The 24,867-nt window shown below is 54.9% G+C and overlaps 1 protein-coding gene and 1 pseudogene across 1 annotated transcript in view; one reads left to right on the forward strand and one right to left on the reverse strand.

The window, feature by feature from the left end:
• PDXK (pyridoxal kinase) overlaps positions 1-12,591 on the reverse strand; it is a 39,460-nt gene extending 26,869 nt beyond the window's left edge. The window contains exon 1 of the mRNA XM_017888742.1: positions 12,289-12,591. Within this exon, the coding sequence (XP_017744231.1) occupies positions 12,289-12,375 (87 nt within the window). The 5' untranslated portion in view covers positions 12,376-12,591. The remainder of the gene's footprint in view (positions 1-12,288) is intronic.
• Positions 12,374-24,219, forward strand: LOC108539773 (5-hydroxytryptamine receptor 3A-like; annotated as a pseudogene).
• Positions 24,220-24,867: the final 648 nt, after the last annotated feature.

Here is a 24,867-nt window from a genome sequence, read left to right on the forward strand (position 1 = left end):
TGGGCACAGTGGCTTACACCTGTAATCCCAGCAGAACATACTCTACATCAGGTATGAGGGCCAGGCACGATGGCTCACACTTGTAATCCCAGCAGAACATACTCTACATCAGATATGAGGGCCGGACACAGTGGCTCACACCTGTAATCCCAGCAGAACATACTCTAAATCAGACATGAGGGCCGGGCACGGTGGCTCACACCTGTAATCCTAGCAGAACATACTCTAAATCAGGTATGAGGGCTGGGTATGGTGGCTCACACCTGTAATCCCAGCAGTTTGGGAGGCCGAGGTGTGTGGATCACCTGAGGTCAGGAGTTCGAGACCAGCCTGGCCAACATGGCGAAACCCCATCTCTACTAAAAATACAAAAATTAGCTGGGCGTGGTGGTGCATGCCTGTAATCCCAGCTACTCAGGAGGCTGAGGCAAGAGAATCGCTTGAACCTGGAAGGCGGAGGTTACGGTGAGCTGAGATCACACCACTGCACTCTGGCCTGGGTGACAGAGAGAGACTCCATCTCAAAAAAAATTCAAATCAAATCAAATCACTCAGTTAGGTATGAGCAAGACTCTCTGATGTCCATACCTGCTGTGAGAGTCCACTGAGGCCTGCGGACTACTGCGTCATCCCCCTTCCTGGGATGGTCTTATCAGACCACCGTCCTACTGTTTTTGTTTTCGTTTTGTTGTTGTTTTTTTTTTTAGACAAGATCTCGCTCTGCTGCCCAGGCTGGAATCCAGTGGCACAATCTCAGCTCGCTGCAACCTCTGCCTCCTGGGCTCAAGAGATTCTCCTGCCTCCCGAGTAGCTGGGACTACAGGCATGTTTCACCATGCCTGGCTAATTTATTTTTTATTTTTTGTAGAGATGGGGGTCTCACAATATTGCCCAGGCTGGTCTTGAACTCATGGGCTCAAGTGATCCTCCCACCCCAGTCTCCCAAAGTGCTGCGATTACAAGGCGTGAGCCATCATGCCTGGCCTGTGCTACGGTTCTGCTCCGAGCTTCCCTCAATGTGCATTCCCCAGTCCCACCTCCAGATGTACCCCTCTAAACCCAGCCCTTGAGGGTCTGCTGTGTCCACAGGATGAAGCCCAGACCCTCGAAGCGTCCCACTCCCACAGCTGATGTCCCTGGCTGCTGGGTCGCCCACCACCCTGTGAACTCCTCACTAGGCTGCAGAGCCCTGGGCACCTTCTGAGCCCCGGAAAGCTCTGAAACTCCTGTGGCTGGCCAACTCCCCTCTCTCAACTCAGACAGTTCTTCTTTCAGCCTCCAAGACCCTGCTGCAACTGTGCCTACGTAGCCTCCGAGACAGCACACGAAGAACGAGGGTTCTTCAGGATTAGGGCTCCCTGCCAGCCCTGGTCAAAGTCCCTGGTCTCTGGCAAACCCACTGGTGCCATGGAACAGCCTGGGTGTCTCCGCGGAAAAGTCTGAAGGACAAGCTTCTGCTCAGCCTCTACCGCAAGGCATAAGTCCGCTCCAGCTGCGTGGGAAGGACCAGCGGGCTAAAAGGCCACTAGGTAAAGGGAACAAGCGCCAAGCACACAGGGGAGCCAGGGTGGGAAAAGCCGCGGGGCCTGCAGCCAGGGGGCGGGAAGAGGGGGCTGGGCTTTGCACCCTCATCCGTGCGACGTATTGGGGCTCCCCCACCTGCTGGAGTGCGCCCCGTCTCCTGCCGAGACAGAAAGCCGGTCAGATGGCTACACTCTGCCCTGGGGGGTCAAAATAATCCCAGCAGAGTCTAGGCCAGTGGGATGGCTTGGAAAGGGCTCCAACGTCCTCATGGGAACTTCCTGCGGTTGGAGGGTTGCGGGGCCATAGCGGCAATCACTGGGGCGGGGGAAGCGCTTTCAACCTCCTTAGTCATCTGGTCCAGCCACAACAGCAGCGGCGGCGGCGGCAGTGGTTCTGCCGAGGAGCCCTCGGACTCCCTTCTCCCTGCCGCCCACAACACGAGCTCATCCTCTGCCAGGCGCAGTCCCCAGTCCTCCTCCCTCCGCCCGGCCGGTCCTGTGAGCAACCCTCCTCCTGCCCACGTGCGGGAGTGGCTGCGTCGGGCTCCTCCCAGGGCCCACGTGCGCGCCGTAGCGGCAGCATCTCACCCTGCGCAAGTAAGGCAGACAGCGAGACACAGCGAGACACTACGTGAGCGCGGCGGCTCGGCTGATCCTCCTCCTTCCGGGAGGCAGAGTGACTCAGAACGGCAGGAGTGGGGGAAGCTCTGGAACATTCCAGCGCAGCTCCTCCACCCCAGCCTGGCCACCCTAGTTCCAGGCGTTCGGGGGAGAGCCGGGTGAGCGCTGCGCAGAAGCAGAACCCTCCCTGTAGCTTCTTTTGCAGAGACCTCTGACCACTTTAGGAAATCAGAATGAGGACAGAGGATGGGAGAGATCACGTGACTGCTTCACCCTGATTAACCTGGGGCCCGAGCACCCCGTGTCCCTCCCACTGTCTGTCACTGGTCAGCCCTACAATCCGGGTCAACCATGTCCTTCGTCCTACAAACTCCAAGGGGAATTTCTGGTAGAAATGGCCTTGAGCCCCCGCAGAGCAGTCTCCCCTCATCCCTCACCCACCCCTGACTCAGTCTTCACAGCTCCAGGGCCCATCGCCTGGGCCCCCAGAGCACACAGACACCCAGCCCCCTACTTCCAGGTTCATAGTGCCGCACAGGGACCGTGCACTGGCTGGCCAGGGGCTGCCGGGTGCTGGGCTCACTGCAAAGTGCTAAGGGAAGGCAGAGGTCATGGCTGGGCTCAGAAGTGCCCAGATGGCCAGACAGCTGGGGGCTGAGTCCAGGGACTGCCAAAGCAACATTCCTGACCCAATATGGGCTCCCTGGTGTGACCTCAGGCCCCGTCCACCCCACAGCGTGCAAAAATGCCACCTTATTCTAGCTCCAAAGTTGGCTCCACAGGGCCTCACACCCGCTGCACCCTCCTCCTGGGGGCCGTTCCTCTCTGTCCCCTGGCGGGCAGAGCTCCACCTAGTGCTGGCTCCCTTCCGCTCCTTGGAACTCCCACGCACAGCAACTGGCCCTTGGGGTTAGCCAAACCTGTGTGCACCGCAGTTTCCTCGTTCAGCTGTCCTAGGGCGACCACATTCCCAGAGGCTTGGCAACTGTCACAGGTAAGGAGATGGGACAAGAGGCTGAGCAAGGCTACCCACCTGCTTCAGGAATGGGGAAAGCTGCCAGAGAAGTGGCCAAGGACAGGGACAGGGACTGGCAGGCTTGTCTTGGCCACAGAACCCTTTAAAACAGAGGCCCCATGCAGAGCCGGGGAATAGACGGGCACAGGGCGGCTGCTCTGTGGGCAGGAAGGGAGGCGCTGCCGGCCCCTCCTCGGCCGATCGCACGGTTTTTTGCTCAGCCCATCTCTGATAATTCCTTTCTTCCTTTCTCCTTGAGACGTTTCCTCTGTTCTTATTCCTCGACGCCACTCACTCTGTGAACTGGGCACGCATGATTCCATTTCAAAAGCTCTGTGTGGGTGTGCACCCGCAGACACCAAGGCCAAGAAGCCACAAAGCCAGTCAGCAGCCCCAGTGTCCCTGCAGCTGCCCGCTCTGCAGATCCGCCCTCCCTTTCCAGAGAATGCCAGTCACGCCAAGCCTCCTAAGAAGGGGGAAGTCACTCACAGGAAAGACGGGGGGCTGGCCAACACTGGGGCCTGCAGAGCAACACACCACACACACGTGCACACATGCTTCGCATGACACACACATGCATGCCCAGATGTGCATACATGCCCCATACACATATGCATCCCACATGCACACATACCATGCTACCACACGCAACACCATGTTAAACAACACCATGCTACACACCAGCTGCCACACACGCACACCCACACACACACCATGTGCACACACGGCACACCATGCTTACACCACACAGCATACCCACATACCACCATGTACCACACACGCAGACGCTGCCATACACACCATGTACACACACACACCCACATACACGCCATGTACACACACACGCCATGTACACACACACACCATGTACACACGCACACCCACATACACACACACCATGTACACACACGCACACCATGCTACCACACACCATGTGCACACACGCACACCCACACACCACCATGTGCACACACGCCACACCATGTACACACAAAGCATACCCACATACACACCATGTACACACACGCACACCCGCCATACACCCATGTACACACACGCACCCACATACACGCCATGTACACACACACACATGTACACACGCCACACCACATACACACACACCATGTACACACACGCACACCTGTGACACACAAGGCAACACCCATCTTACACCATGGTATCACACATGACACCCACATACACACACACCATGTACACACACATACCATGTACACACAGCAACCACACACCATGCTACACACACAAGCACACCCACATACACCACACACCATGTCACACACACACCACCCATGTACAACATGCACACCCACATACAACCATGACAACACACCATGTACACACGCACACCACCATGTACACACATGCACAGCCCACACCAATGCTACACAATGCACACCATGTACACACATGCAACACCCACATACACACACATATGCACCGATGCTGGGGCTACAGCCAGAAGCCAGGAGGGGTAAAATAGATCAGAAAAATGGGACAATTAGCGCCTGGGCACAGTGGGGCTCATGCCTGTAATCCCAACACTTTGAAGGCCGAGGCGAGTGGATTCGCCTGAGAGTCAGCGAGTTCAAGACCAGCCTGGCCAAACATGGTGAAACCCTGTGTCTAGCCAATAATACAAAAATTGGCTGGGCACGGGGTGGCTCACGCCTGTAATCAGCATTTTGGGAGGCTTGATGGCAGGCCGGATCACAAGGTCAGGAGATCAAGACATCTAGCCCCTAACACGGTGAAACCCGTTTCTCTACAAAAAATACAAAAAATTAGCTGGGTCATGGTGGGCGGGCACCAGTTAGTCCGCTACTCGGCGGGAGGCTGAGGCAAGAGAGAATGGTGTGACCCGGGGGGGCAGAGCTTGCAGTGAGCCGAGATCATGCCCCTGCCACTCCTAGCCTGGGCGGACAGGCAAGACTCTGGGTTCTCAAAAAAGAAAAAAAAAAAAAAGACAAAAGTACAAAAAATTAGCCTTAGCCGTGTGGAGCCTGCCTGGCTAGTCCCAGCTACTCGAGAGGGGCTAAGGCCAGGGCGAGAATGGCAAGAACCTGGAGCGGAGGTGCAGTGAGCTGGAGATCACGCACTGCCACTCCGAGGGCCTGCGGTAACATGAGTGAGACGCAGTCTCAAAAAAAAAGAGAAAAGGAAAACGGACCGATAAGTTTCTGTTGTTTCTCCATGACAGCCAAACAGGAATAACAGAAACCTCAGGCTCCAAAACTAAGGAGGTCAGAAGCAAGAAACTAGCCCAATTTTGTGTCCTTCTTGGATGAAAGAGTAAAGAAAAAGGGAAGAATACCGGGAAAAACACCTGTCTGCGATTGCGGAACATTCTGGCTCAGACCCAGGGACTGGCAGAGGGCCAGAGGAGCAGGACGGAGAGAGGAGATCTCAGCTAGACGGGAGGAAAAGCCCAGCTGTCCAGCGTGGCCGCGGAGGCACGCAGGAATGTTCCGAGGACGCTCAGAAGCATCTCCAACGCTGCAGCCTCAGACATCACCTCTAGGAGAAGCTTAGTGGAGGCCACTCGAGGCTAGGAAGGAGGCACACTTTCAGCGCTGAGCTCTATTTTTTCCTTTTCTTTTTCTTTTGGAGGCCTTAGTCTTGCTCGTGTCGGGCCTGGGCTGGGGTGCAGTGCGCTGCTAATCTTCGCGCTCACTGCATCCTCCACTTCCTGGGTTGAAGCCCATTTCTTCCTTTCCGTCACGCCCTCACCCCGGGTAGCTTGGGATTACAGTAGTGCCGCCACCTCACGGCCCAGGTATTTTTTGTATTTTTAGTGGAAATGGGGTTTCACCATGGTTGGGCCAGGGCTGGTCTCGAACTCCTGACCTCAGTGACCCACCTACCTCGCCTCCCAAAGTGCTGGGGATTACAGCGCTGAGCCACCATGCCTTGGCCAGCGCTGGCCTTTTTGTGCTGTTTGCAAATGCAAGTCACCTGAAAAAATGCTTAGCGCAAACGAATGGCCTTTTCAAAGGGCACGGTGGTATTCTTCAGGATCTTATCCGGCTGCAGTTCTCAAAGAAACAGAAAAGCTCTTTCTATTCCTAGGAATTTCTAGAAAAATGTAAATGATTTTCAAAACACTAGATTTTGTTTTTGTTTTTTCTTGTTTTTTTTTCTGAGGACGGAGTCTTGGCTCTGTCCAGCCAGGCTGGGAGTGCATGTGGTGCCGATCTTGGCTCACTGCAAGGTCCACCTCCCAGGGGCGGTTCACACCATTTCTCCTGGCCTCAGCCTCCCCCCGAGTAGCTGCGGATACAGGGGCACCCGGCCACCGACGCCTGGGCGCTGATTTTTTGCTATTTTTTTAGTAGGGGAGGGGTGGGTTTCACCGTGTTAGCCCGCGGGGACTGGTTTCGATCTCCTGACCTTGCTGATCCGCCTGCCTTGGCCTCCCAAAGTGCTGGACGATTACAGGCGTGAGCCACCGGTGACCGGGCCAACACAGGCGTTTTAACCATTTCCTCAAGAGAATCCCCCAGCCGACGACACATTCTGAAGAAGAGGCCCCTTGCGAGCCAGGGGATTTTTTTTTTTTTTTTTCTTTTTTGAGACAGGGTCAACCTAGTGCATTGGTATTCTCTGTCAACCCTTATGGGGGTTAAAAATATCATTGTATTGGCGGGCGCAGTGACTCAGGGGCCTGTAATCCCAGCACTTTTTGGGAGGCGGGCACGGGGCGGATCACAAGCGTAGGAGATCGAGGACCATCCTGGCCTAACAGGTGAAAACCCCGTCCTCTTACTAAAAAAAATACAAAAAAAAAAAAAAAAAACTTAGCCGGGCGAGGTGGCGGGCCGCCTGCTAGTTCCCAGCCTCTCGGGGACGGCTGAGGCAGGAGAGAGAATGCTTGAGTAAACCCGAGAGGCGGAACTTGCCAGTGAGCCGGAGATCGGCCACTGAACTCCAGCCTGGGCGACAGAGTGAGACTCTGTCTCAAAAAAAAAAAAAAATACATTGTATTTCCATACATTGTTTATTTTTTACTTTTTTTTTTTTTTTGAGACCAGGCGTCTTCACCCAGGCTGGAGTGCAGTGGCACCATCACAGGTCACTGCATCCTCCACCTCCTGGGCTCAGGTGATCCTTCCACTTCAGTTTCCCAAGTAGGTGGGACTACAGATGTGAGTCACATAGCCAGCTTTTTTTTTTCTTGTAGAGATGGAGTCTTGCTATGTTGCCCAGGCTGGTCTCAAACTCCCAGGCTCAAGTGATCCACCCACCTCGGCCTCCGAAAGTACTGGGATCATAAGTGTGAGCCGCCGCACCTGGGCTTGGGGATTCTTAAATATTCGAAGATAGAAATCAGCTCCTGACTTGAGGGCCCTCAAGCAGCCCCCTTGGGACCCCATCATGGGTCTCTGGGAGCCCAGGGTGACTCGCTGCTCGCGTCCACAAGCTGCTAAAGTGCTGAGGTCCCAAAGCTCTGCAGCTTCTGCTCCTGTCCATAGAAGCGGGGCCCAGTAAGCAGGTGGAACCCTCGACCTCTGCCACAGCTACTTTTGCCAACGTCACTCAGCAGGTAGGAGTCAGAGCAGGTGCTGACATCCAGGGTTCCAGGGCAGGGAGCCCCCTGCTTCTTCCTGTGGGGTGTCTGAGCCACAGTCTGCCTGCCAGCAGGCATGGCATTGAGGCCCGGACGGAGCCAGCCGCCTCACAGCGTCTTGTGGTAGGGGCTGCAGGGAGTCCCATGGTCTTGCCTTCTGGTCTTTGCAATGTGGTATTTAAATGGGTCTTGAGCTAAGGCCCCAAGTTAGATTGACAAAGCCATGGAATTCAATCATTTAATGCCTGATGTCTACGACCTCCTCCCCAGGAGCGGCCCTATGAGAGCACACCTGCACTGTGGTCCTGCAGCATGGGGGTCACTTATGTCTGAGGCGGCAGTGCCTGGTGCCTGGCCTCAGCTGCTCCAGACGCTGACAGATGAAGGACACCGACATCACCCAGCCAGCGGGAGCCCACTACCTCTCCACCTGGACGGGACGCACAGGGTCAGGACAGGCTTGCCTCTCCCCACAGGGCAGCTACTAGCCTTCGATGTACTCAGGACAATCTCTGCACAGCCCAGTTTGAAGACTCATGGCTGTGCTGCTCCCCTCGTTTCCAAAAAGGACAGCTTGACGTCATCAACTTCTGGGCCTTTAATTCACCCCTTGGTTTGTGCCACTTTCAAATTTCTCTGAAGGCTCCTACTGGAAGGAAGGCTCCTTCCAGACTGAATGCTGGACCCTCGAAGCGTATGTTTAACTGAAACCTGTTAAGAGGATTCTATTTGGAAAAAGGATATTTGGGCCGGGCACGGTGGCTCCCACCTGTAATCCCAGCACTTTGGGAGGCTGAGGCGGGCAGATTACCTGAGGTCAGGAGCTCAAGACCAGCCTGGCCAACATGGCGAAACCCCGTCTCTACTAAAAAGAAATACAGAAAAATTAGTCAGGGGTTGTGGCACATACTCGTAATCCCAGCTGCTCAGGAGGCTGAGGCAGGAGAATTGCTTGTACCTGGGAGGGGGAGGTTGCAGTGAGCCGAGATTGCACCACTGCACTTCAGCCTGAGCAACAGAGTGAGACCCTCGTCTCAAAACAAAACAAAACAAAACAAAACAAAAAAAATGAAAGAAAGAGAAAAAGGATCTTTGCAGATGTAAGATTCCAAGATGAGATCACACCAGATGATCCGGCTGGGCCTGAATCCCACGTCAAGTGTGCTTTTAAGAGAGCACACAGGGCGGAGGCCACGTGAGGACAGAGACAGAGACTGAACTGATTTGGCCGTGAGCCCCAGAAGCCTGGGGCCACCGAGAGCCAGAAGAGGCGGGGAAGGACCGTCGTATGGAGGGAGCATGGCCCTGCCCACACCCTGGTCTCAGACTTCTGGCCCCCAGACTGTGAGAGGTGAATTTCTGCTACAGCGAGCCACCTGGTTATGGCAGTCCGGGCAAACTCCTACATGACCCTAAGGCTGCCTACGGTATTTTCACTCCAGCAAACTCGTACATAACCCTACGGCTGTGTACCTTAGGGTTATGGAAGCAATAGGACAAAGGGGGTTGGGAAGCTGCCCCGAGGGCCCTGGTATCTCCCCCACGCAGTGAGGCCTATACAAACACGTGAGCTGCGGAACTGATGAGCCGGGAAGGCTTTCCACACATACACACGCGGCGCTCCAAAGAGCCAAACCTCCCAGCCCTGGAAGAACCTGAGGTTTCCTACACCCAAGAGGGAACAGTCCCACCAATGTGGAAGGGCAGCCACGCGTTCCCTCCACTCCTTCCTGCCTAGAATCCAAGCCAGAGCAGCAGGGAAGTGCCCCACCCCAAGGCGCATCCCATGGCCTGTCCTTGGGCAGGTCTGTGCTTGACTCAGGCAGCCCCCCAGCTCCTCTCCATGCACCCCCGGACCTCGAGCCTGCCCTTGCCCTCTGCGTTCAATCTGCAAACCCAAATCATGTTGCCTGACACACTGCACCTCCTGCCAGCACTGGTCATGTCAACATGTTCCCTCCTTAAGTTCTCTGCCACCAAAATGAACCTTGGGCTTAGGCCCAGAAACAAAATCCAAACACAGGCTCAAGCTTTTGCTCTGCCCAGGGAGGGAGGCTGCCTCCTGGCTGCAGAGCGACACACGGAGAGGACCTGGCAGAAAGCGGCTGGGGAGAATAGCTCTGAAGTCCAGATGTGCAGATGGTCCAGTCGTGACAAATCTGTGCTACACTCACAGGGAATCAGTGGGAGCTCCCTGGCAATGGGCATACCCCGAGTCTGGCATGAAGGGCACAAGGAGCCCTGGTGCTATCTTGCCAACAGGTATTGTGCCTAGTTTGCAGGTGAGACTCTGGAAGGCTCAGAAACCAGGGCCAGATCCCTCAGCTGGAATTCCAAGATGAGGAGACACCTGCTTTGAGGTGGGACCCCCAGACACCTGGGTCAGTCCCCATAAGGAGCCTCTCCAGCCACCCTGCTACATGCCATACCCCGAGGCATTCTCCAGTCTCATTCCAAGTAGCATTGAGGCAAATCTCTGGGGCCCAGCCAGAGGCTCTGTTCTGCCGGTTTCGAAGTTTTCTTTCCCTACATTCAGCCATGTGACTCAAGGCTTTGGAGTCCTAAGCCATATGATGATGATCAAAATCAAGAACAAACTCTTGCAAGAGCAGCTCTAGACTTTGGGGACGCTTCCCCTTGGAACTGCGGCTGGAAGCGGCAAACGCCAGCCCCAAGGCCACTTCCAGGCTCTGTCTCCCAGTCCCTCCTGTGCCCACTAAGGCTGGTCCAGGCTGGTTGGGTCGCTGGCCATCTCAGCCCCTCCCTCATCGTATGGTTTCTCCTCGTCCAGCCGGCATTGGACATCCGGGTATGGGAGCAAAACGCCTGCATGGAACCCTGTGGAGCCCACAGGTAAGGACGCCGGGCACTGGGGAGACCCCAGGTAGGAAGAGCAGCACCATCCTTACGAGGCTCCACGTGAGGTGAGCAATCAGAGGACACCCCTCCCTTGAGTCACTGGGAGTTAGAGAACAAGGGACATTGCTGGGGTATCCCGAGTGAGTCAAAGAAGGAAACAGTTTGCCCAGTGAAGTAGGAGGTGGACGGGAGGAGGGACGGGACAGACGTTGCAGGACCTGCACACTTCTGCCAAGACAGCAGACGCTGTCCTCAGAGCTCCCTGGTTCCACACTCCCTGGCTGCCCCTGCTTCAGGGACCCTGCACCTTTCTTCCCAAGCCCAGTCCTACTTCTGACTCTGCCCAAGCAATCCACCAGCCTGTGGTGACCTCCGCCACCTGCCTCAAGCTAGGAGTGGCCCAGAGCAGTGCTTAATAGCCGGGGCCACAGAACCTGTGCACCCTGACTGTCCCAGGCAAGGTCTGCCTGCAGCTGGCTGGAAAAGGGGCTCAAGTGAGACCGCCTGTGAAGCACCGCACCCTGCTCAACAGGACCTCCACTTCACTTCCGACTTGAACCCCCTACCTTTCCACACTCAACTCTGCTCGGCTTGATCCTGCTGGGGGCATGCCTAGGTCAGCCCTCAAATTCCACGGAAGCTCTGCTCCCCCCTTCCTGCCTTCCTCCCAGGTTAGCCTGCACCGCAGGCCCCGCCGTGCTCAGGTGGCCCTTCTCTACGTCCCGCGGGGCCCAGCACAGGGACCGGGCATACCTGCTCCCATCCCCAAGGACCAGGCGACAGGTGAGCAGCATGGGAGAGCCACCACCCTGCAGGGCACCCCCAGCCCTCCTGCTGACTCGACAAGGCCAGGAAGTGCCCGTCGTCCTGGTTCTGCCTCGGCCCTGCGTGACACCCACGCCACTGCACCCAGGCCTCTCCTACCCCTCCACGGGCCACTTAGCTGCAACCAGGAAGCCGTGGGCTAAGGCGTTTTAAAAGGTGGCTCCCTAAAGCCGATCCGCACAGTCCCGAACTGTTTTCTGGGGCTTTTCCTCGTCAGAGCAAACACCTGCAGGGATGCCGCTCTGCCAGAGGGTGCAAGGCAGTCCCAGCCCCACCCTCTTCCCTTTGGCCACCTCCTGGCGTGGTCAGGCCAAGAGTGGAGTCCACCCTCGTGGGCACCGTGACCTCATTCATCTTGCTCCCTCTTCCCGACCTCCTGACCCACAGGGGCCCAGCAGGTGAGCGCGCTAACGCCTCGAGCTCCACGGCCGCCTCTGCGTTCCAGGGGGCCAAGGTCCCGGCTCGCGTGACTGCTCCGGGACTCCTCGGGGCTCTGCGGCATTTTTTCACCTCCGGGAGCCTCACCGCCCCCCCGCCCCCGCGGCAATCGGCCCGATCGGCGGGAAGGGGCGAGAAAGAGCGGCTGCGCCACAGCTGGTGCACAGGGCTCCCGCCTACCCGTGCACCCCGACGCCGGACACGTCCCACCCGCAGGGGCCCCCAGAGCGCTCAGCCCTCCGCTTCCGCCCCCGCATGCCAAGCAGAGCCGGCGACCCATCCCGCGCCTGTCTCCCGGGCGCCAGCGCCAGGCTCTGCCCGCAGCTCCCAAGCCTCCCTCCGGTAACTGAGGCTCGTCTCGGGCAGCCCCGCCAAGGTCACGGGCTCGGGTTACGTAAGCCCGGGCTGCGGGCGGTGCGTACCTGCAGCGGGAACGTGGCCGCCCGGTTGCCCACGTAGCCGCGGACGACGTGGCTCTGTATGGAGAGCACCCGGCACTCCTCCTCCATGCCGGGCCTGGCCGCGGCGGCGCGGGGCCGAGGCGGGGCCACGGTCTCCGCCGCTCGCTCGGGCTCCGGCTCGGCTCGGTTCGGGCTCGGGCTCCGACCTCTGCTCCCCTCGGCTCCGACTCCGGCTCTGGCGTGCGGGGCCCCGGTCGGCGCAAACGCCTCCTTCTGACCTCAGCGGGCGGCTCCGAACCCGCGAGTTCCGCGCGGCGCCGGGGGCTGGCCGAGGGCGGGCCGGGGCGGGGACAGCCGCGCGGGCCCCGCCCCGTGCTGGGAGGAAGCGAAACCCGACCCCGCCGGGCCGCCGCGCCCGGTGGCCCCGCCACTCTGGCGCCGGAAACGCTGGGTTTGCACCGTCATTCCACCGGGAGAGGGCTCTGGGGCGCCGTTCGTTCGTTCGTTCATTCATTCAGTCAACACGCGTGCTCCGCTCCAGCCCTGCACCGCGCGCCCAGCCGCGCGCAGGGAAGACTCGAAGGCCCGGGCGCCACGCCCCTGACCTCCGGGCGCGACATTCTCACCACGCGGAGAGCCACGAGAGTGCACGCGGGCGTGGGAAGAGTGCCGAGGCGCGGACGTGACCCCAGACCCCGGATCCCCAAGGGAACCGCGCTCTCAGTTGCCTGCAGGGCCCGGAGCCCGCATCCGATCCACGTCCCCTCCCACGGGCCGCGGGAGCTGACAAACACAGGGCCAAAGGGACCCAGTCTCCCCCACACCGGCGTGGGGTGGCGGGCTTCTCTGGGGCGTCCCGGACCCTTGCGGACCCTGAGTACCCCCTCTGGTGGCCCGACCTGCAGAGGCCCCAGCCCCCAGCCACATGCTGGGCCCTCAGTCCACAGGTGCCCGGGCCTGGGCCGCGTGTCCGATCCCAGCCCAACCCGGTCTTCCTGTGGAGGGCCTGCCTTCCACGAACCTGACCCCCTAGGGGATCCCACAGCCTTCACTTCCCACCCCTGCGCTCTCCACAGCTGACACACTCCCTGTGGCTTCCCTGCACTACCCCAGGGAACGGAGGCCTTTGGGTTCTAGACTTGCAGACGTGGTGATTTGGGTCTCTGGGGTCAGTATCACCAGACTAAAGTCTTGGTGACCTAACACAGCGCACCTGCGGCTCTGCAGCCTGGTGAGACCCATTGCCCGACCAGGCGGTGTTGAGGACTGAGGGAGGAGGACATTACTTAGAGATCCGGGTTTTAAAAAGAAAGTACATCGTGAATAGTAATAATCGTCCATTAATAATAGCTAACATTGGCCAGACGTGGTGACTCACACCTGTAATACCAGCACTTTGGGAGGCCGAGGTGGGCGGATCTTGCAGTCAGGAGTTTGAGACCAGCCTGGCCAACATGGCGAAACCCCATCTCTGCTAAAAATACAAAAATTAGCCGGATGTAGTGCCACGCACCTGTAATCCCAGCTACTTGGGAGGCTGAGGCAGGAGAATCACTCAAACCCGGGAGACAGAGGTTGCAGTGAGCCAAGATCGCACTGCTGCACTCCACCCTGGGTGACAAGGTGAGACTCCATCCCCCAACGCCCCCCCCCCCAAAAAAAAAAAAAGCCAGACGTGGTGGTGCCTGTAATCTCAGCTACTTGAGGGGGCTGAGGCAGGAGAACCACTTGAACCCGAGAGACAGGGGTTGCAGTGAGCCGATATCATGCCACTGCACTCCAGTCTGGGCGACAGAACGAAACTCCGTCTCAAAAAATAATAGAAATAATAATAACAGCTAACATTGAGCACGTACTGTGCGCTGAGCATATTTTATGCATTAACACATTGAATCTTCACACTACTTTACAGAAGAGTGTAAACTAAAATAAAATCCTAAGCCCCCCTCCACCAAGGAAGGGAACACCAGAAAAGCCCTAAAACTGAGTTCCTGGTCATGAGGGAACAGGAGGTCAACTGCATCTTTTTACCCCCTCCCTTTAGGGTTTACACACAACACTGAACAGCACTAAAGTTAAAATAGAGACCTTGAGAGCCACAGAACAGCCTCTGTGGCAATAAGATATCAAATTACAAACAGGACCTCAGGCCACACCAGGCAAGGGTCAGCCTTGTACCCTACACTGAGAGAACGGATTCTGCCCTCACGCCACAGCTGCTTTTTCTCCAGCAGCTAAACACACACTGGCCCAGCAATGAGCAAGATTCAAATGACTGCAGCTCATCCACCCACAGACGCCAACTGACCAGTTCCACAGCCATGACCACAGCTCTGACTGTGCAGAAGCCTGACTTCAGGAACCGCCTCCTGATAAGGGCCCCCCCCGACCATGAACCTGCTCTGGCCGATTTACAGAGGCTGTGCACTGAAGTGCCTTTGCGTCCTGATTAGACCTCTGACATTTAGGGCCTCATTGCGACATACTGACATGTTAAGACTCCACCCTAGAGTGAACACAGGTCATATGCAACATGCGTGTTTATTTGGTATGCATGCAGCCAGACCCCCTTCATGAATATTCACCACTCCTCCTGTAATCTGCTGCATATGTATGTTTAGGCAGCCCTTTTAGCATAGAGCTCCTTCCCCAACCTCTCCTCCCTTGAAGTACCTGTCTCTTTGGGAGGGCCACTGATACAGACAGGAGGCAGGGAAAAACTGCATAGAAGAGGCAGTTCCCCAGCGAAGGCCCCTAAAAAAGAATGTCACATCCCTGTTTTCCCACCTGAATGGTGCTTTTTCCAAAATCACCCTGGCCTGCTGCACCCCCATCTTGTACCCATAAAAACCCAAAACGTCACTGACAGAGGAATGCAGTGGCACAGCAGAGAAGGAGAGAAAGAAGCATCTGAACGTGGAGAGGAGTTCGACCAGGGAGGATTATCTTCTCACTCCATCCCCTTTCCAGCTCCCCATCCTGCTGACAGCCACCTCCATCCCTCAATAAAACCTCCATTTTCACCATTCTTCAAGTCCATGTGACCTGATTCTTCCTGGATGCCAGACAAGGACCTGAGTACCAAGAGGACGGGGTGTAAAAGGCTGTCACTCTGACTCTTCACTAAACTGGTTAACACTTAGCAATCCATGGATGACAATTGCTAGAAGAGAATTAATTGGCCAGGCACAGTGGCTCATGCCTGTAATCCCAGCACTTTGGGAGGCCGTGGCAGGTGGATCACGAGGTCAGGAGTTCAAGAGCAGCCTGGTGAATATAGTGAAACTCCATCTCTACTAAAAATACAAAAAATTAGCTGGGTGTGGTGGTGTGTGCCTGTAATCCCAGCTACTTGGGAGGCTGAGGCAGGAGAATGGCGTGAACCCAGGAAGCAGAGGTTGCATGAGCCAAGATCGCACCATTGCACTCCAGCCCGGGTGACAGTGTGAGACTCCATCTCAAAAAAATAAGAAAATAAAATAAAGAGAAATAATTGTAACACAACCCTAGATGCTACCATGAGGCTGGAGTCCAAAAGCGCTTGCCCTGGCCCTCGCACCCACTCACCCGCATGCTCCCCCTCCCACAAGGAGTTTGTGCCAGGTAAGCAAGCCACACCCCTATCATGAGTCCCGCAAAAGGCTCCAGGGAACTCTTCTGTCTCAGCACCTTAAAGGCTGTAACCCTTTGTAAGAAATAAAGTCTCTTGTCCTTTCCCAAACTTATAGATTTTGAAGTTAACAAACTAAGGAGAAGTCAGAGGTTGCAGAGTTGGTGACAAGCTGTGCTGGGTGAGAGCCCCAGGAACCCACAGAGGCAGCCCCAGCCACTGCCATTACTACCCTTTGCTCATCCTACTCTGTGAGTCTCTCGCCCTTGGCTCTTAGGAGCACCTGATGAATCTCTCTCTCTCCCTCTCTGCAATGGATTTCGTCCTTCCGCACTTTGATCCATCACCCGTGGTCCCCTCCCCATCCCCAGCCCCACCCCCCCATCCTATCACACCTTTGGTCCCAGGCACTAAGAGGAAAGAGCAGGGGAGACATGGAGGAGAGCTGACCAGCCTCCAGGCCCGTGGGCTCCAGGACCCTCCTTCTTGACAGAGGGCCCTGATCAAAACTCTAAAAATGACATTATGGTGAGTACATTTTTGCCTGTGGTTTCTTGGGCTTTAGAAAGATCTGGTTGCCCGTTCCCAGCTGTTGTGCAGATGGCCAGTGCCTGTGGTTCTCACACTGGTCGTTTTAGAGTCACCCAGGGAACTGGGTACACACACCTAGGCCCAGCTCTGTCCTACCTCATTGAGCCTTGCCCTGAACTTCTTTTTCGCTCTGCAGGTGCTTCTGAGACCACCCAAGGGTGAAAGGCACTGTGTGGGCAGATAAGCTAATTTGCTGTTTTTATGAGCACATGTCAGTTGGCACTAATTATCAGTCCAGGAGCAAAGCTTTTTCCTTGATGACTTAGATAGTAAAGACTTTCTAGACACTATGAGTCTACTGAAAAGATGCCCGGTCCTGGCTAGCCGGGAGACGAATGGGATGTCCCGCTTCGACTGGGTGAGCTGCCACCCCATCCTGTACCCCTAGGTCAGCCTTTCCAGGGAGAGAGCTCTGGAGGGGTGGCCCTCAGCTGGGTGGTGGCCAGGGAGGCTCCCCTAGGGAAGCTGGAGAGACCCAGAGCTGAGCTCCGCCTGGGGAGGCAAATGGATGGGGTCCCGGAGATGGTCAGAAAGTCATTCACTGAGAAAGAAAAGAGGGGACCCAAGAGAACTGACACCAAGCTTGTCTTCCACCAGAGCATTCCAGGCATGACCAGTTGAGTTACGGTGGCAACACAGTGTGCCCTCAAAGGACGGTGAACCTTGGAAAATGTCAACAAAAGGAGTCAAAGTCTGCAAAATATTGAAAGAAATTTATTCTAAGCCAAATATGAGTGACCATGGCCCATGACACTGAAATGGGAGAGTTCCCTGATCCCCCTTGGAGGATGTGCAACAGGGGTACAGCTTGTCTGTTGAGCCACCATGCATGTTCAAACCCCTTACGGGAGAGGGAGCACACAGATGGGCAGGTGCAGGAGCAGGGGCGAGTGCCCCTGGGCTCCAGCCCCACAGCAGCATCCAGGGGGTGTCTGTGAGTGCCAAAGCCCAAGTGGGCATGAGTTACAGTGCACTCTTTAGTCATGCCATCTGCAGATGGCTTAAGTCTTAACCAGTCAGTGCCCTCTTGGTACCCAGGTCCTTGTCCAGCATCCGGAAGAACCAGGTCGCACACAGACTTGAAGGATGAATGTGGGGGTAATTTTATCAAGTGGTGGAGGTGGCTCTCAGCGGGATGGATGGGGAGCTGGAGAGGGCATGGAGTGGGAAGATGATCTTCCCTTAGAGTTTGGCCGTCCAGTGGCTGATCTCCTTTCTGGCCACCCCCAGCTGAACTTGTCTTGGTGTTCAGACACTCCTCTCTGCCCCACCATTCTGCTGTCCTTCTGTTCTTCTGTCTGTCTCCTCATGGAGACGGGGATTTGGGGTTTATATGGGTTAAGGACAGGGGGACATGGCAGACCAAAAGGCAACTTTTGGGTGCAAAAACAGGAATGCCTGTTCCCATTTAGGGCTGTGGGTTTCCAGACTTGAGGGAGGGGGTTTTCCCCGGGAACTGCCCTCTTCTACCCAGTATTTCCCTGTCTCCTATCTGTATCAACACGGGCCTCAGGAGGTCGAGAACATGTGCCAAGGTGGTCAGGGTGCAGCTTTGGTTTTAGACATTTTAGGGAAACATGAAACTTCAATCAAATACATTTAAGAAATACATCGGTTTTGGGCTGGGCACGGTGGCTCACACCTGTAATCCCAGCACTCCAGCCTGGGCAACAGAGCAAGACTCCATCTCAAAAGAAAAAAAAGAAAAAATACAAAAATTAACCGGGCGTAGTGGCGGGTGCCTGTAGTCCCAGCTATGTGGGAGGCTGAGGCAGGAGAATGGTGAACCCAGGAGGCAGAGCTTGCAGTGAACTGAGATTGCACCACTGCACTCCAGCCTGGGCAACAGAGCAAGACACCGTCTCAAAAAAAAAAAAAAAAAGACCTGGGATCAATAGAAAGGAAGGTCTGCATTAAGATCAAGGATTGTAGAGACTGAAGCTCTTATTTGCAAAGAAAGTCTTCAGGTAGCAGACTTCAGAGAGAATGGGTTGTCAAAGGTTTCTTATCACACTTAAAGTCTGCATTGATGTTAATGCTGGAGAGGTAGAATAAGGCACAACCCATCCCCACTTCCCATCATGGCCTGAACCAGTCTCTCAGGTTACATTTTCAGAGTTCCCTGGCTGAGGAGGAAGTCCGTTCAGATGGTTGGGGGGCCTCAGATTTTTATTTTTGTTTTGCATGACCCATGGTTATGTTGACCACATGTCATGTGATCAATACTTTTTTTAAAAACTTGCTTTTGCCTGGCATGGTGGCTCATGCCTATAATCCCAGCACTTTGGGAGGCCGAGGTGTGCGGAGCACGAGGTGAGGAGTTTGAGACCAGCCTGGCCAACATGGTGAAACCCCATCTCTACTAAAGATACAAAAAATTAGCTGGGTCTGGTGGTGCATGCCTGTAATCCCAGCTACTTGGGAGGCTGAGGCAGGAGAATTGGTTGAACCAGGGAGGCGGAGGTTGCAGTGAGCTGAGATCGTGCCATTGCACTCTAGCCTGGGCAACACGGTGAGACTCCATCTTTAAAAAAATAAAAATAAAATAAAATAAAAAAGTTTGCCTTCAGCCAGTGATAGTAGTTCATGGCTGCAGTCCTAGAATTTTAGGAGGCTGAGGCAGAAGGATCGCTTGAGCCCAGTAATTTAAGACCAGCCTGGGCAATATAGTGACACCCCATCTCTGCTTAAAAAAAAAAAAAAAAATTAGCCAGGCGCAGTGGCACGGGCCTATGGTTCCAGCTACTTGGGAGGCTGATGTAGGAGAATCCCTTGAGCCCAGGAGATTGAGGCTGCAGTGAGCCATAACTGCGCCATTGCACTCCAGCCTGGGTGACGGAGCAAGACCCTGTCTCAAAAAATAAAATAAAATAAAATAAAATGCAAAACAAAATAGAAAGCTTTCCGTTTGGACACAGGAATGGATATGTTACCAACCATGAGTTCCTGGGCTCTCAATGCAATGGAAATTGACATTGGGGCCAAAGGAGTTTTCCCAGACAAGGCTTCGTTGGAGCTTATGTCCAGGCATAAGGGAGGCAGCCCAAGGGAGAGAAAGAATCCCTGACTGAGTCCTAGAAAGGAGCTGGTTGGGACTTTTTGTCAGGCAAAGGGTGGAAACTGATATCAGGGTAGGGTGTGCAGGCTGGGCTGGAGAAGGCCTCTGAGAGCTAGGACAGGCTGGTCAGCACGTCTGGTTGCAATGGTTATTTTGAGTCACGGGCCAGCTGGCTGGCTGACTGGGGCGGCAAGGCTGTAAATCTGTTGCTCAGCATTCCTTCCCAAAGTGGGGACCCTCTACAACCTTGGTTGATATTCTGGATCTTTTAAAGCCAGTTCCTGGAATTGTTTAAGTAAAAGGCCTAGTTAAATATTACAAGAGCACAGAAGAGCAATATAAATGGCTGTTTTCTTTGAATGACCAAAGTCTCAGGGTTAGCGAGTTTGGTGTCAAGCCAGGTAGTGGGGTGGGGTGTGTGATCCGTGGAAGGCATGGGAGAATGCTCTAGTGGGGGGTGAACTGAGCCAGCCCCGTCCCTACTCGTCTCAGGTATAACTGTGTAAATAAATGTCCGTTCAGACCCTGGCAGCAAATGAAATGCCCTCGCCAGGAGACCACGCCCAGAGGATGTTTGAGCAACTGCTTCCCAGCACCACAGGGTTCCTTAATTACCATAAAGGATGTTAAAAATCATTCAGGATTTGCTTTTGGCCAGGAGTTTGAGTGGTGTCTTCTCTTTTTCTTTTTTTTTTTTTTTTTGAGACGGAGTTTCACTGTTGTTGTGCAGAGGCTGGAGTGCAATGGTGCGATCTTGGCTCACCGCAACTTCCGCCTCCTGGGTTCAAGTGATTCTCCTGCCTCAACCTCCTGAGTAGTCGGGATTACAGGCATGCGCCACCACACCCAGCTAATTTTTTTTTTTTTTTGTATTTTGGTAGAGATGGGGTTTCTCCATGTTGGCCAGGCTGGTCTCGAACTCCCGACCTCAGGTGACTCACCTGCCTTGGCCTCTGAAAGTTCTGGGATTACAGGTGTGAGCCACTACGCCCGACCCTGAGTAGTGTCTTAGTTAGCTGGGGATGCTTTAAGAAAATGTCATAGCCTGAGTGGCTTTAAGCCAACAGAAAGTGTTTCTTGCTGTTCTGGAGGCGGAAAATCCAAGTTCAGGTGCCAGCAGATTCGGTCACTGGTGAGGGCCCTTCCCGGCCCACAGATGCTGCCTTCCAGCAGCGCCTTCACAGAACCTCTTCTTCGTGTGGTCCTGGGGTGAGGGTGCTTGTCTCTCCTCTTCTTCTGCCCAGGCTGGAGTGCAGTGGCGCAATCTCAGCTCACTGCAACCTCCACCTCCCAGGTTCAAGCGATTCTCCTGCCTCAGCCTCCTGAGTAGCTGGGACTACAGGCATCCACCACCACGCCTGGCTAATTTTAGTATTTTTAGTAGAGACAGTTTCACCATATTGGCCAGGCTGGTCTCAAACTTCTGACCTCAGGTGATCCGCCCACCTCAGCCTCCCAAAGTGCTGAGTTTATAGGCATGAGCCACCGCACTGGCCTCTCCTCTTCTTATCAGGACATGAATCCCATCCCGGGGGGCTCCACCCTCTGACTTCTGTTAAACCAGTCCCCTGCCAAAGGCCCCACCTCCAAATGCCACCATCACACTGGGGTTAGGGCTTCAACATATGAATTTTAGGGGGACACAGACACTCAGTCCATAACAGGTGAGCGTCTCTGCCAGACCAGCCTGTAAGCCCTGTGGCCGAACACCTTCAGAGCAGCACCCTGGGCCCAGACTCCGCTTGAGGCTGGGTGCCCCCACTTCACTGGGGTGCTGCCACATGGCCTAGGAGGAGTCTAGTTGGGCCTCCCTCCCATCAGCATCACTTTGGCTTGGAGGAACATTGCATGTAAGTGGCTATTATGGCTGAATTATGTCTTCCCTCCAAATGTGTATGTTGAAGTCCTAACCTCCAGCACCTCCGAGTGTGGCCTTATCTGGAGATACGGTCTTTGCAGTTGTAATCACTTAAAGTGAGGTCATTAGGATAGACCCTCATCCAGCATGACTGGTGTCCTTAACAAAAGGAAGAAAATGTGGGCCGGGTGCAGTGACTCACACCTGTAATCCCAGCGTTTTGGGAGGCCGAGGCAGGCAGATCACCTGAGGTCAGGAGTTCAAAACCAGCCTGGCCAACATGCTGAAAACCCTGTCTCTACTAAAAATATATAAATTAGCTGGGTGTTGTGGTGCATGCTTTTAATCCCAGCTACTCAGCAGGCTGAGGCAGGAGAATTGCTTGAACCCGGGAGGTAGACGTTTCAGTGCTCCAAGATCATGCCACTGCACTTCAGCCTGGGCGACAGGGCGAAACTTCATCTCAAAAAAAAAAAAAGAAAAAAAAGGTAAAAAAAGAAAATGTAAAGACATGGGAAAAATCTACAGGCTAAGGACAGAGTCCTGGAACAGATTTTCACTCACAGCCCTCAGAAGGCACCAGCCTTGCTGATGCCTTTATGCTATACTCTGGCCTCCAGAACCATCAGAAAATGCATTTCTGTTGTTTAAACCACCCAGCAGTGGTACTTTCTTATGGCAGCCCCAGCAAAGGCAACCTCCGCCTCCCAGGTTCAAGTGATTCTCCTGCTTCAGCCTCCCAAGTAGCTGTGATTACAGGCACGCGCCACTACACCTGGCTAATTTTGTATTTTTGGTAGAGACAGGGTTTCACCATGTTGGTCAGGCTGGGCTCCAACTCCTGACCTCAGGTGATCCGCCCACCTCAGCCTCCCAAAGTTCTGGGATTACAGGCATGAGCCACCGAGCCTGGCCGGAATTTCTTACTACTGGCCTGACAGCAAGAAAAAAATAACTTAAAATCAAGGACTTTTCTTAGATCCGTTAGAGCACTGAGGTCACATGACACATGCCACCCTTTAAATCTGGGGAGTCAGGTGAGCAGAGTCACAGCCCAGATCTGCGGTGGGTCACCCTTTAGATCTGGGGAGTCAGGTGAGCAGAGTCACAGCTCAGATCTGCGGTGGGCGACACCCCTCTGGAGCCCGGAACTGGTGGGAACTTTTAAACCATAACTGACAAGTTGCTGGAGGCTGCCCCTGGCTAGCCTGAGGGTTAAACCCTCTGGGGGCCCAGCCTTGTAGAGGAGCAGGCTTCCTTCCATAGATTTTACCTCCTGGAGCCCCACCAGGTTCTAGCACAGAAGGGTGGAGAAAAATCCCCAGTGCTCGGGGAAGGGATAAGTAACTGCAGTCGGCCCTTGGTGCTCCTGGGTTTTGCATTCTCAGATTGAACCAGGATCAAAGCTATTCAGAGACCCCTCCCTCCCCTCCACCAGAATTCCAGGCAAAGGGTGGCCCACAGGGCCAAAACACTACAAGGCCGGCTCTGCTGAGGCTGTCAAATGACCTTCTGGCCAATTATGATGGGCGGGTGGCCCGTGCAGGACTGGAGGAAGCCAACGCCGTATCCACTGACGTCACTGCCTACGCCAAGCTTGTCCAATCTGCAGCGCAAGACAGCTTCGAATGTGGCCCAACACAAATTCATAAACTTTATTAAAACGTTTATGAGATTTTACTGTGATTTTTTTTTAGTCCGTTAGTATTATTAATGTTAGTGTATTCTATATGTGGCTGAAGACACTTCTTCCAGTGTGGACCAGGGAAGCCAAAAGACTGGACACCCGTGGTCTACACCATCCTCAGCAGGGATGAGAAAAAGCAGGTACCGGCCACTGACCCAGAATCTGGCCCTGGCAGTGCTGGACTGGTGAGTTTCTCCAGTGGAATCCTGATGACTTGGACATCACCAAGTTTTCCATCCTCACGGATGTGGGTCCCGGACACTCTCATCAATGAGTCTGTGGATGTGGGGAAGTCTCCAAATACCCCGTACGTGTACATCTGGTATCAAGGTGAGGTCCGGAACTACAAGCCCCTCCAGGTGGTGGCCGTCTGTAGCCTTGATGTCTGTAACTTCCCCTTCGATGTCCGAGCTGCTCGCTGACCTTCAGCAGCCGTCCCACATCGTCCGTGAAATCAGCATCTCCCTGTGGTGCTTGCCAGAAAAGGGGAAGTTTGACAGGAGCGTCTTTATGAACCAGGGAGCATGGGAACTGCTGGGGTGCCGCCCTGCTTCCCAGAGTTCAGTGTGGAGTCAGTGCCTGCTGTGGAGGAGTGAGGTCCTGCGTGGTCATCGCCAGTGGCCGTCCTCTGTGTGGTCGGCCTGCTGCTGCCCCTCGTCTTCCTCACCGTTGTGGACATCATGGGCTCCCACCTGGCCCCCGACAGTGGCGAGAGGGTCTCCTTCAAGATCACCCTCCTCCTGCGCTACCCAGTCTTCCCGATCGTTGTGCACGACACACTGCCGGCCACGGCCATCAGCGCTCCCCTCAGGGCTGTCTGCTTTGTGACGTGCATGGCTGTGCTGGTGATAAGTTTGAGACCATCTTCATCTTGCCACTGGTGCACAAGCAAGACCTGTAGCAGTGGCAGCGGCAGTGGTTCCTGTCTGGCTGTGTCACCGGGTTCTGGAGAGAATCGCCCAGCTACTTTGTCTCAGGGAACAATGTTCCCACAGGCTCCCAGCCACCTTCTGTTACCTGATAGAGTTGTCCAGGTTCTTGGCATGTCGAACAAAGAATTGAACAAAATGTGCAAAGTAACAAAAGAGCCAAGCCATGAAAGAGAAAGAAACAGGAGAAGCGAGGGAAGCACAGATTTACTGAAGACATTTCAGGTGGGAGCAGGCTCAAGCCAGCGGCTCAGGTGCCTCTTCTTTAGGGTTTTTTTTTTTTTGAGACAGAGTCTCTGTCACCCAGGCTGGAGTGCAGTGGTGTGATCTCGGCTCACTGCAAGCTCTGCCTCCCGGGTTCACGGCATTCTCCTGCCTCAGCCTCCCGAGTAGCTGGGACTACGGGCGGCCGCCACCACGCCCGGCTAACTTTTTGTATTTTTAGTAGAGACGGGGTTTCGCCGTGTTAGCCAGTATGGCTCGGCCTCTCAGAGTGCTGGGATTACAGGCGTGAGCCACTGCGCCCAGCCTATCTTTTAAAGAATGTGGTGACTCAGGCAAGAGACATGGGCACCATGTGCTCCATCCTGTTTTGTCTTCAAATCATCTGTCTGGAGAGCCGCACAGTTAGAGCCAGGGGCTCTGTGACGTTTTGCAGGCAAGTGAGCACGCACGGCTCCTTCCGTCTGCTGCTTGTCTCTCAGATAACTCAAGACACCTCTAATCTTTCTTTCTGTCTCAGGTAAGGGGCCGGGGGAGAAAACACTAAGAAATGTTTCTAAGGGTCACTGCCCAGGGAGCGCTCCTTTTATCATTTCTTACAAGGTTGGTCTACTGATAACAAATTCCCTGAGTTTTTGTTTGTTG

Source organism: Rhinopithecus bieti, unplaced genomic scaffold (assembly GCF_001698545.2).
Source record: "Rhinopithecus bieti isolate Rb0 unplaced genomic scaffold, ASM169854v2 scaffold_18153, whole genome shotgun sequence".
Taxonomy (NCBI): Eukaryota; Metazoa; Chordata; class Mammalia; order Primates; family Cercopithecidae; genus Rhinopithecus; species Rhinopithecus bieti.